Below are 13,209 nucleotides of genomic sequence, written 5' to 3'. Positions count from 1 at the left end.
TTACGCAAGAGTCCAATATTTTGGCATCATTTCATGCTTTCATTCCTCCCTGACTCTTTACTATTTTGTTGATTCATTTGAAAAGATTTTAATGAAATGAGGCCAGATTTAGTAGTAGATTGTTATTATTATCAAAGATCAACTTTACAAACCTTTTGAACAAAAAAAAGTGTTATTTTTTTTCTGTCATCATGAAAATAGCCACAGAAGCTTGCATGTTAGATTATAAACAAACAAATATATCTTACAAAATAGTGCATTGAACATTTAACCCTAAAAAGCCTGATATATCTTTAAATGGGTTTATTGAACGTTTAGACAATATTATTTTAAAAAAAATGTAAGTATCATAGTTATATGATATAGATCAGGAGAATATGGAGCTCATACTTGAGATGGAAAAACACCTCAAATTTATTCAGATGCACAAACTGAGCCAACATATGCAATTTGTTACAGTTGCTTTTATTTATATGGCCAAAAAGTAAGATAAAATTCTGATAGCTGGTAAATTAATTAAATCTTAATAACAATGTAACAGACTACTTATAGTTGTCAGTCATTCTATATCTCTCAAAAATATATCTTAGTAAAAAAAATTGCATTATTTAAATGCTTAGTTTTATGATCAAAGATCTGTAGTTTTTATTGTGGGGGCAAAACATATAATGCAATGCAATACAATGGTAATTGAAAGATACAACTGAAAATTCCTCAAAAGCAAAATGCATCATATTTGATACATTTAACATGATTTTTCTTTAAAAAACGTGTGTAGTAAGTGTTCATCTTGAAATGCAAGAAAAGTATGAACTATCAGACGACAGAAGGCATGTAGTAGATCATGTACAGTACAACAGTTTTTTCAGCAAAGTTTTGATCATGTTGATAATTTGGAGGCCGTAGAAATGCGTGTATCAAATATGAACGATAGGGTTAATGTTCTGTGCAATTTAATACTCAACATTTAAATGCTTTTTCGGTGTGTTTAGTTTATAAAGGTGTAGAGAGGCTCTGTACAGGGATTCACGATGTTGTTAAGCGTCACCATAGTTTTACCATCGTTCTTGGGTTCACACTGCACTTCAGAGGTGAATCAGATGTCTTTTATGTCCCAGAAGATTTACCATTTCCACTTAGCTCATCTCAAAAAACATATGATTCTGCAAACAGAAAAAGATCAACGATAAAGCTGTTACATATTAATAATATGCCAGCATCTGTGTGGTTGGCAGCTTACCAGCAGGAATGTAGCAGCTAGTAACAGCACTTTGGTGTTCAAATTCATTCCTTGAGGTACTGAGGGAGAAAGAGATGTTCTTAATAGTCACTCCTGAGCTCAAAATAATCACACTATTATCAAAAAGAAATTGTAGTTGTAAAAGAAACCACAATTAGTATAGTCATTAGTCTAGTCTATCAGTTATGTATATGGGTGGCAGGCCTATAACCTATACTGTATACTTCTCTTCGTGAGAATGCTGGACTATATTGGTAAAATACAGCTGTCTAGCTATAGCAAGAATGCTTGTCTAGTCAAGACAGAGACAGACAGACAGACAGACAGACAGACAGACAGACAGACAGACAGACAGACAGACAGACAGACAGACAGACAGACAGACAGACAGACAGACAGACAGACAGACAGACAGACAGACAGACAGACAGACAGACAGACAGACAGACAGACAGACAGATAGATAGATAGATAGATAGACAGATAGATAGATAGATAGATAGATAGATAGATAGATAGATTGCTAGTTGACATGAAGTTGCAACTTGCAAATTTACTTATTTAGAAGAATGTCTAAAGTTGACTATGGAAATAATAAATTCTGTTCTTTTTAACTTTTCTATTCATCAAAGAATCCTGAAAAAAATAGCATGGTTTCCACAAAAATGTTAAACAGCACAACTGGTTTCAACATTGATAATATTTCACAATATTACTGTTTCTACTGTATTATTTGATCAAACAAATGCAGCGTTGATGAGCAAAAGAGACTCAAAAACATTAAAATTCTTACCAACCGCAAACCTTTGAACGGTGGTGAATACAGAAATATTTAAGATTCTTCACTATTTCTACTATAGGTCACTAATTGTCATGCTGATGACATAATGTGTTATCAAAAAATGTAAAATAGAATAATTTCCACAAGTACACCACATGATATGAATGTGGATATTAATCTTACCATCCAGTCCAAAATACTCATGATCCATGTTACATTCCTCTTTATATCCAGGCCACCTCTTCCATATGCGCCCCACACTCTCACCAATAGTGGAAACCACCTGATGCCGCAATAAATGAGAAAAGAGTATAATGGGACAGTATGTAAAAGGTGGGTGATGAAAATGGTCTGCTGGAGGGTTTCTGACCTGCAGCTCTTGCTCAGAAAGACATCGTGTGTTACAGTACGAACCCTGGATCCTCACAGCTGAGATGCCCTCAGAGTCACACACCTCGAAATACGGCGTGAACATACTCCACCTGACAAACACCTTAGGGATTACACACACTCTTAATGCAGGGGATTCTCTGGACTGTTAGGCCTAGTGAATGTTCAGTTGTGTGATATTAAAGCCTGATATGACCTGATGGTGTTCGTTCATGGCTGTCCTGAGGAGGTCATATTGTTGGTTTCGTACCACAAAGTTCAGCACATCTCTCCCTATTCAATCCGAGAGAGGTTACTTGAGGGTTTTCACACTGACACAATTAGTTGATTCACAATGGTGACCTTATCTGACCCTGCAGGATAGTTGGCATCACGATGAAACATGATGTGGATGGCTTTGTCTGCATAATGGATTTACAGTACAGGAGTTTACCTCATCCATTACACAACTGTTAGATACGGTCGACTAATTTAATTGAACAAGCGGAATTCCAAGAGTGTTAACAAACACTGGGACATTCATATCTGAATATTCAACTTTGCTCTCATGGTAATCCACCCCTGAACATCATATAAAAACGTCTCGGTTACGTATGTAACCCTCGTTCCCTGAGTAGGGAACGGAGACGTTACGTCGGATGACGACGAATGGGGGTTTCGCTTAGAACACCTATCGACTTCGAGTATTACAAAACGAGCCAATGGCGATGAAATGCCATGGGTCTGCGGAATTTGCATAGCGTATCTCCGCCCCACCGCGTGGGTATAAAGGAGGACGCCGGCAACATGCAGGTATGTCTTCGCTGAGGAGCCGAGACTGAACTCAGGCGTCTGCCCAGCGGTACAGCGGAAGTGGCAGGGAGACGTAACGTCTCCGTTCCCTACTCAGGGAACGAGGGTTACATACGTAACCGAGACGTTCCCTTTCGTAGTCACTCCGAGTTACGTCGGATGACGACGAATGGGGGTCCCCGTGAAATCACGCCACCTTCACAGCTGTCTTCCAGTGCCCTGCGAAAGTCTGATCCCCCTGTCGTGATACTGGCACAGACGAAGGAGTCCTACTTAACACAGGAATACCAAGGTACACTGGGAAGCATATCTCAGAGGAGATATGCCGCAGCATGCCTACCCGTAGGGAGGACTTAAGATACACATACGGCCGGAGGGCTACATATGGAGGAACACTGGAGTGACCAGCCCGAGGGGTGGCAACTTTCAACTCCAGGAGGGCAAGATGGCTTGCCAAGGGAAAGACACATGCTCAAGGAGGCTTACAGTGGAAATACACATGTGGGGGTTACTCAGGGAGGAACCATGCACACGGAGGCACCTAGCCGACGCCCAGGCAATAGACACTGGCGCCAGCGTCAACAGTGCAGGAGGAACTCAGGGCTTCAAAGAGGAAGGCTCACCTGAGGAATAATCGCACGTATCCAGTCCGTGGAGTGGAATGGCGAGCAAGCGAAGACACCTGAGCGGGTCCAGCACGAGAGGACACAGGCTCCACTCGGAGATTATAGAATCTGGCGAATGTGTTGGGTGTCGCCCAGCCTGCAGCTCTACAAATGTCTGCCAGCGAGGCGCCATGTGCTAGAGCCCAAGAGGAAGCCACACTCCGAGTGGAGTGGGCTGTCACACCAAGGGGGCACGGTCGGCCTTGCTGTTGGTAAGCCAAAGCAATGGCGTCCACTATCCAGTGAGACAACCTCTGCTTTGAGAGAGCCTTTCCCTTCAGTCTCCCACCATAACAGACAAAGAGCTGGTCTGAGGTCCTGCAACACTGCGTTCTGTCTACGTAAGCGCGGAGAGCGCGTACTGGACAGAGCAGTGCCAAGGCTGGGTCTGCCTCCTCCCGGGGCAGCGCTTGCAGGTCCACCACCTGGTCCCGGAAGGGAGTGGTGGGAACCTTGGGCACATATCCAGGCCGGGGTCTCAGGATCACGTGAGAGTGACCGGGCCCGAATTCCAGGCACGCTTCGTCAACGGAGAATGCGTGCAGGTCCCCTACCCTCTTGATGGAGGCCAATGCAACCAGGAGCGCTGTCTTCATAGACAGGAACTTAAGCTCAACTGGTTGCAGAGGCTCAAAGGGAGCCCTCTGCAGGGCATTTAAGACCACTGAAAGGTCCCAAGAGGGAACGAGAGGAGGGCGAGGAGGATTCAGTCTCCTCGCTCCTCTCAGGAACCTGACGATCAGGTCGTGCTTCCCCAGAGACTTACCTTGAACTGCTTCGTGATATGCGGCGATAGCGGCCACATACACCTTCAGGGTGGAGGGAGACAGCCTTCGCTCCAACCCATCTTGCAGGAAGGAAAGCACGACAGAGATCGAGCATCTCCTGGGGTCTTCTCGACGAGAAGAGCACCAGTTGACGAAGAGGTTCCACTTCAACGCATAGACATGTCTCGTGGACGATGCTCTAGCGGAAGTGATGGTAGCCGCCACCGCTGGTGGCAGGGTACTCAAACCTGCCTCGTCCCGTCCAGGAGCCACACGTGGAGCCTCCAGAGATCGGGTCGAGGGTGCCAAAGGGTGCCCCGTCTCTGAGAAAGGAGATCCTTCCTCAGAGGAATTGGCCAAGGAGGTGCTGTCGCGAGGAGTACCAGTTCGGAGAACCAGGTCCGGGTGGGCCAATACGGCGCAACCAGAATGAGCTGCTCCTCGTCCTCCTTGATCTTGCACAAGGTCTGTGCGAGAAGGCTCACTGGGGGAAACGCATATTTGCGTAGGCCCCGCGGCCAGCTGTGCGCCAGTGCATCCGTGCCGAGAGAGCCCTCGGTCAGGGAATAGAACAGGGCGCAATGGGTCGAGTCGTGAGAGGCAAACAGATCTATCTGTGCGTCCCCGAACTGGTCCCAAATCAGCTGAACCGACTGGGGATGGAGTCTCCATTCGCCGGAGATGGGCCGAAACCGTGACAGCTCGTCGGCTGCAAAGTTCCGATCTCCCGGAATGTAGATAGCACGAAGGGACCTCAGGTGCTTCTGACTCCATAAGAGGAGGTGGCGTGCGAGTTGCGACATACGGCGGGAGCGTAGACCACCCTGACGGTTGATGTACGCTACAGTCGCGGTATTGTCTGAACGGACTAGTACGTGTTGACCCCTGAGCAACGTGAGGAAACGGTGCAGGGCAAGGCGTACTGCCAGCAACTCGAGGCAATTGACAAGCAGAAGGCGCTGGGGTCCTGTCCAGGAGCCCGCGGCAGCATGTCCGTTGCACATGGCGCCTCAGCCCGTGGAAGAGGCATCTGTGGAGACAACAACATGCCTGGAAACTCGTTCTAGGGGAACACCGGCCCGTAGAAACTGAGGTTCCACCACGGGGTGAAGGTCTGACGACAGGTCGGAGTTACTGTAACTCGGAGCGTGCCATGATGCCATGCCCACCTCGGGACTCGATCGCGAAGCCACAGCTGAAGCGGTCTCATATGAAGCAATCCGAGCGGCGTTGCCGCAGCTGCAGATGCCATATGCCCCAGGAGCCTCTGAAACAATTTCAGTGGGACCGCACTCTTGTTTAATGGCTGAGTGGAGAAGGCGACCAAGTCCATGCCGAGAAAAGAGCTCCCCTGCACGGGGCAAAGTTACTCCTTTCCCAGTTGACCCGAAGGCCCAGACGAGCTAGGTGCCGGAGCACTGGGTCCCTGTATTCACAAACCTGGTCTCAGGAGTGAGCTTAAGACAGCCAGTCACCGAGATAGTTCAGGATGCGAACCCCGTGTTCCCATGGAGGAACAAGGGCTGCCTCAACAACCTTGTGAAGGCGCGAGGAGACAGGGCTAGCCCGAATGGGAGAACAGCGTACTGACATGCGCGCGCCCTGACAGCAGAACGTAGGTACGGTCTGAGTCGAAGGAGAACGGAGACATAAGAGTAGTCGTCCTTCAGGTCGATCGCTGCAAACCAATCCTGTGGCCGCACACATCCAGAAATGCGTTTGGCCAGGAGCATCTTGAACGGCAGCCTGAGAAGGGAGCGGTTCAGATGCATAGGTCCAGGATTGGCCGTAACCCACCAGACTTCTCCGGGACAATGAAGTAGGGACTGTTAACCCGGACCTCATCTCGGCTGGAGGGACAGTCTCAATCGCACCCTTCGCCAGTAGGGAGCAACCTCCGCTCTCATGATAGGGGCATAGCCACCGACGAAAGTGGAGCGGACTCCCGTGAAGCCGGGAGGAGACCGTGCGAACTGAATCGCAAAGCCGAGCCGATGGTTCGCACGACCCAGCGGAACAGATAGGGAGCTCTAGTGCAGGCTCCCAACTGTGCCAGATGAGTGAAGAACCACAGACGTCCCCCCGGTGGTGCAGCGAAGCGGAAATGACCAGCCCAGACGAGGGCGGCATAGCGGCCCGGTGTGGGGGCAAGGTCATAACCGCACCCTGACAGAGGAGGCCAGGGAAGGACCAGCGTTCCACGGGGGCCTGCTCTGTCAGGGGTCTGGCGACAGAGGGGGACAGGGGCGAAACGGTCCGTGGACGGCACGCCGTGTCAACCACCTCTGGGGCAGAGGGGGAAGAGGAGAGCACGGCTTGTGGGCGGCGCTCTGTGTCGTCCGAGAACTCTGTATGCTCAGAGAGGAGAGAGTCAGTTCTTCCTGAATAAGGATTCTTCCCCAGCCCTCCACCGGGGAAAGGAGTGGCCCTGCTACCAACTCCTGGAAAGAGCTGAGTCTCATCTCTGAGCAGCCCATCTCAAAAGTGCCGCTTAACCCGGCGTTTAGCGGGGTGCGGGGCTGGAGAGGGCTGTGGCATCCCCCTACGGTCTTCCAGAGCCAGGCCCGGGTGAACGGGCGGGGTTGGAACCGTGGGAGGGAGCCTTCGGCGGTGGGCAGACTGAGGGATCTGAGCGGACGGCGGGGCCGTCGGGGCAGAATAACCTCAATCTGCTCACGGGCGGTTGAGAACTGTGGGCAGAAGCACTCAACCGCACCGCCGAAGAGGCCGACCTGGGAGATGGGGGTGTCGAGCAGACGGGTCCGCCCGACATCTTGCACATCAGACCGGTCAGCCCCAAACTGGTGAACATCACCTGACTCCGAGAGCGTAAGGCCACTTTCGTCGCTCGGAGAGCAAGGTCAGTGGCGGCGCGCAGCTCACTGAAGAGCCTCGGGTCAGTCCCGCCCTCCTGCATGTCCATGAGCGTCTGGGTCAGGTAGACCAGCAGAACGGTCATGGGATGCAGTGAGGCAGCTGCCTGTCCTGTGGCACTATAGGATTTCGCCACAGATTACTGTGACGAAAAGAACTACAGGCTTGGACGGGTGCTTAGGATTGCGCCGGGAAGCACTCTGAGGACACAGTAGCATGGCAACAGAGCGTTCAACCGGGGGAACCCCAGTGTACCCATGGGCAGCGGCCCCTGAGGGGAGGAAAGGCGGATGAGACCAACGAGAGGACCCGTGAACTCATCATGCACGTCCGGGAGGAAAGATATTGGGGTTTGCCGTGGACGCGTCGGCGGCCTCACCCAAAAACCAATCGTCCCGGGAAAGCATGGCCATCATCTCCGGATCAGACTCAGGCACAGCCGTATGCACACCAAAGGGTGGCAGCTGTGAAGAGTCGTCATTTCCAGAAGAATCAAGCCCACCTAGTGATGCTGCTACAGACACAGCATCATCCTCTGTAGCTTCAAATGAAAACACACGGGCCACCCGAGGGTAGACTCGTGGAATCATCAGTTCGCTAGCGGGCACCGTCATTAAAGAGGGGGGGCTGGGGCGTGGACACAGAGTCGGCGCCTTGTTCCAGACCAACACCCTCAGGTCACCCTGTCCACCAGCCGAAGATCGGGTAGTGGATGAGGGGACTCTCACTCTTGCGAGTTCATCGAGTCTCGACCTATATATGACGCGATGATCACGTTCCCAGAGAGAACATGAGTCATCCACGAGCGCTGTTCAAGCATGATCAAAGCCCAAACACACTAGACAGCGCTCGTGCCCATCAGAGTCCGATACCAGTCCGCTGCAACCAGAAATGCACGGGCGAGCCGTCTTTAAAAAGACGTGCCGCGTGCGAGCTCTTTTATGAGAGGAGAAAAAAACTCCGCGATGTTGAAGCGCACAGGGAGACACACACACACTGGCAGATCACTGCACAGATCAGCAGGCACTGTGAGCTCGCTGCAGATCGCCGTCACACCAACACCGGAAAGAGAAGCTCGTCTCATAGAGCGAAGTCAGAGATGATTGTGGAGTGAAGAAATATTCTTGGCTCCGAAGCGAAAACATACCTGCATGTTGCCGGCGTCCTCCTTTATACCCACGCGGTGGGGCGGAGATACGCTATGCAAATTCCGCAGACCCATGGCATTTCATCGCCATTGGCTCGTTTTGTAATACTCGAAGTCGATAGGTGTTCTAAGCGAAACCCCCATTCGTCGTCATCCGACGTAACTCGGAGTGACTACGAAAGGGAACTGCAGTTAGCTACTACATGTCGATCGGGTGACTTTTTTCTGTCTAAGTAGGAGATTCTTGCAGTGTGGTTTCCGGTATTTGTTTTAAAAAAAAGTTTTAACTGAACCCCTTTGACATAGAATATTTTCTTGAAGTACCCCCTTAAATTTTAAGTTAATATTTCAATAATTTTCAATAACAGCACATTTGCATGTCATATAATAATAATAATATAATGTATATTAATTATTTTTACTCTAATGAGTATGCATAAAAACGAACATGAAAATATATTACTATTGTAATAATGCTATTGTACTTTTAAATTAAATTGTTTTTATAATTATAATAATTATTTAATTTCACACTACAAGCTACAATAGTAATATGACTATTCTTCACCTTCAAACATTAAATCAGTTTTATTTTAGTATCACTAATACTAATAGTATCACAGATACTTTTTTTAGTTATTTTTTTAATTAATTTTAAGTTATTAATTAATTAAAAGTTATTAATTTTGTTGTTTGTTTTTCTAATTTTTGTTAGTTTTTTTTAAATATGTGTTTAGTTTTTTCTTCAGTGTTAGTTTTAGTTATTTTTAAACTAAAACTAAAATAAGTTAAACTAAATGAAAACAAGAAAGCTGATATCTGAAATAAAATAGGTTTTAGGTTTTTTAGTAACAAACATTTTTTTTGTGGATTTAGTTGAGCAAAATAACCGTGTTAAACCCTTGAGCTTATATTTTTGCGTAACAAATAAAAGGAGACCTTTATGTTTTTGTTCAGTTGACGCTTGTTGTTACAAATCTAGTAAAATGTGGAAAAACTATATCCACAAAAATCTTGGATGTTATACGAATGGGAAAATAAAGTAATCCTTGCAAACGTTGTGTTTCAAGATACATGTTATAAGTGTTATGACTCCAACCTGTGTTCCCCTGTCTTGTGTGTTCCTGGACGTTTATGTTATTTCCTGTCTTCCTCAATGTTTTGCAGTTCTTTGTAGGTTTAATAGTTTAATAATGATTAGTCTCCCCAGGTGTTTCTTATTAGCCACGCACCCTTGTTATCTTGTTAAGCTTCTCTGCCTTAGTATTTAGCCTTTGTTTCACTTGTTCTATGTCAGATGTTGAATGGGCATTCCCTGGTTTAGTGCGTTTCCTCCTGTTCCGTGTTTTCGTTTATTTTTGCACTTTAATAAATCTAACCTGCACGTGGATCCTCTTTTTTTCCTGTCAAACGTTACACATAGATTGAGTTCAAATGGAGCAGTATTTACTGTGAACTGAGCTGCTCTGAGACACTGAAACTGACACATAAGTAACAGTGGCATGCTTCAATCTGAAACAAGCAGATAATCAGATTAAACCACTGCCTTTTGTGATTTGATACTTTCACTAAGCCAATATTATTTAGATGAAATGTGCAGTCCTATTGATTTATTATAATTTGACATTTTTATGATTTTAAGTTGTTATTAGCTTATTCACTACATGAGACAAAGATCTGGTTTGCTGTTGATGACTACCTTTGGTGGACTGTCCCAATAAACTCTCTCTCTGGTGTATAGGCCCTTATTTCCATCAGGCAGCAGCCGAGCCAGCACATCTCTGCTCTCAGGGGCCTTTCGAACCAGAACACGCAATCTGCGTTCTTATCAAAGCCTTGTAGTGAACAGGATCGAGCTGGACCACAGCATTGCATACAAACGCATGAGCTCTCTAACAGAGATGGGAACATAAAAAGAAGTTTCGTGGTGTAAATCAGTTGTGTTCGAAGTTTAGACGTGGCTGCAACACTGTAAATAAGAGTGAAATCATCGTAAAGCGCCCCTATTATGCTTTTTGGATATTAGCTTTCATGTAGTGGGTAATATAGCTGTTTAAATTGTCTGCAAAGTTTCAAAGATTGCTCCCAAAAGAAAGAACCATTTCTGAACTACCGTCAGTAACAAGTCGTCAGTAATTCCATCCTTACTTCCTGCTCAAACCTGTGTAGGTTTATAACACATTTGCATAATGCCATTCTATATGCCCGTGAACAACGTTTACTTTGACCCTCAAACATTGACTGGGCCATCTGACCAATCAGAGCACAGCAGGCTCTCTGAAAGGAGGGAATTAGAGAGACCGAATGCTTTGCAGAACCGTTTTAGACACTGTGAGAAAAGAGGTGATGCTGCAGTGAACATTATGAGACAATTAAACTGTTTTTTGACCTTGAATGTATGTAAACCCGTCGTTCAAAACCAAGTGAAAAACTATTAAAATAGCATAATACTGTATGAGCACTTTACAGAATGATACTCAATATGAGAATTAGAGAACCTCACATATCCTGTGTATCATATTTACCTTCCACAGCCACAAAGAGCTGGTCACTGGTTTCTGTGGAGATGCTGTATGTTCTTCGGGCGACACACTGTGGACCTGAGACATTACAGAAATATAAACCTCCATTAAACCTTTTTATATTTACATAGGAAATTGTATTTGTGAATATTTCAAACCATGTCCAATGACCACAAGGTCAATTGAACAAGCAAAATTCAAGGGAAATATTTAATTTTTCAAATATTTTTCAAGAAAAGAAAAAAAAAATTCATGGTTAAGGAATTTATCTTACAAAATGATTTGGCAAAAAAAGCAAACTACAGCTACAGGTTTTATTTTACTATGCATACAAACGCTCACAGGAAAAAACATACACTGACTACAACATAATCAGTTAAATCATTTTCGTTGATTCTGTCTTGTTCTTGTATGTGTTCATAATTTATTCTGTATGTATGACAGCCTGGTCAGCGCAATGAATTATGTGGACATAATTTATATCACAAAGAAAACAACTGACTCCAAGCCAAATTATCTAATATGATTAAACCCCCCCCACCCCACCCAATTTTCCCTTTTGACCACTACTAAATACTGAATGTATTCATCACAACAGTGATTGAAAATGTTTTGAATATTTCTTTAAAGATTATATATATGGGTTATAGCAAAAAATATTTATCTATTAAATAATATTATTTAATCATTATTATTTACTTCAAATTAATTTATTTATCATTCAATGCTGATTTGGTGCTTAAGTAATACTTGTGCTGCTTAATATTTTTGTGGAAATAATTTTTTAGAGGATTCTTTGAAAAAAAGTAAAAAAACAGCCTTTATTAGAAATAGAAATCATTTGTAACATTATAAATGTCTTTACTGTCACTTTAATAAATATATGCCCTTCTTTAAACAAAAAACTTACCCTAAACTTTTAAACGGTAGTGTATTTCCATTAACCTAATAATTTATAAATAATAATATAGAATTATAACAGTAATATGACAATAATTCCAGGTCATGTCTCATTTAAATGTATAGCGTATTTATAATAAAAATCAATAATTTTCTGTTTGAAGAGATAAGACGAAATGTCAGAAATTTGTGAAAGTTTTTGTAACGTCACATTTTAAAGATATTATTTTTAATACAATTTCTTTCTTTTTTTCATGATAAACAGCCAATTTTATTATTGATATTTATTGATAGTTTTATTCACCTTGTAGTTCAGGTCTGGCATTAATGTGGAGTCTCGTGACTGTTCTCAGAACAGACAGTTTCCCCAGTGTTTTCCCCTCACTGTCCGTGTCTTTCCCCCCGGCTCCCTCGTCCTCTCCTCTGTCTGTAGACCCGAGCTCAGCTGTGAGGGCCTGGCTGTCTGTAGCAGGTCCAATCTGCCGGTGGAAAGCTCTGAAGAGCATGTCAATATGTCTCTCCCTTTCCAGACCGAAGGGAAGAGGCTGAGCGGTCACAGATGGGAAGGCCTGAGAGAGAGAGAGAGAGAGAGAGAGAGAGAGTGAGAGAGAGAGAGAGAGAATTGCCATTTGCAACCAATATTATTTTTATAATACAATGCATTTCCGTGCGAAACAGGATATTAAATGAGAAAAATAGGTGATCAGAATGCCACCGGACAAAGGTGTTCACTAAACTGGGGTGTTAATAACCATAACAGACTATATATATATAATAAGTATTTCTCTTTTCTTCATTTCACCCCTGATCTAGCTTGTTTCCCATCAATTTTCTAATAAATCTGGCATTGTATACAATGAACATTATCAAATATTATTGACAAATTGTTTAAGCATTTCATAACCATATTCACTATTAACCAGTTTTTAGGAAACTATTTAAAAAAAGTGCAACATATTTAAGAAAAGGGGGGAAAATGAACTAAATATAAAAATAACTAAAACTAATAATAAAAACGTTACTTAAATGTATTTTGAGAGGAAACATTTTATTTAATAACATATTTTTTATTAGTATTACTTAAAATATATCCAACATTATTTATTTTGCTTAATAACATTGGTTAATAAA

General features: G+C 44.4%; 1 protein-coding gene across 1 annotated transcript; it reads right to left on the bottom strand.

Annotated features, from left to right (window-relative positions):
* Positions 1–107: 107 nt before the first annotated feature.
* Positions 108–12,641, bottom strand: LOC143731199 (phospholipid scramblase family member 5). The gene is made up of 7 exons (XM_077221878.1): positions 12,383–12,641; positions 11,182–11,256; positions 10,356–10,548; positions 2,392–2,503; positions 2,205–2,304; positions 1,241–1,299; positions 108–1,163 (listed from the first exon to the last, which is right to left on the bottom strand). Exons 1-7 carry the CDS (start codon positions 12,582–12,584, stop codon positions 1,137–1,139), a joined length of 768 nt encoding a protein of 255 aa, XP_077077993.1. The 5' UTR covers positions 12,585–12,641; the 3' UTR covers positions 108–1,136.
* Positions 12,642–13,209: the final 568 nt, after the last annotated feature.

This window comes from Siphateles boraxobius, unplaced genomic scaffold, assembly GCF_051911475.1.
Source record: "Siphateles boraxobius isolate OS27281-9 unplaced genomic scaffold, OSU_SipBor_1 86, whole genome shotgun sequence".
NCBI lineage: Eukaryota > Metazoa > Chordata > Actinopteri > Cypriniformes > Leuciscidae > Siphateles > Siphateles boraxobius.
The sequence above is the reverse complement of the archived record's forward strand: the minus strand, read 5'-3'. Positions and strand labels throughout refer to the sequence as shown.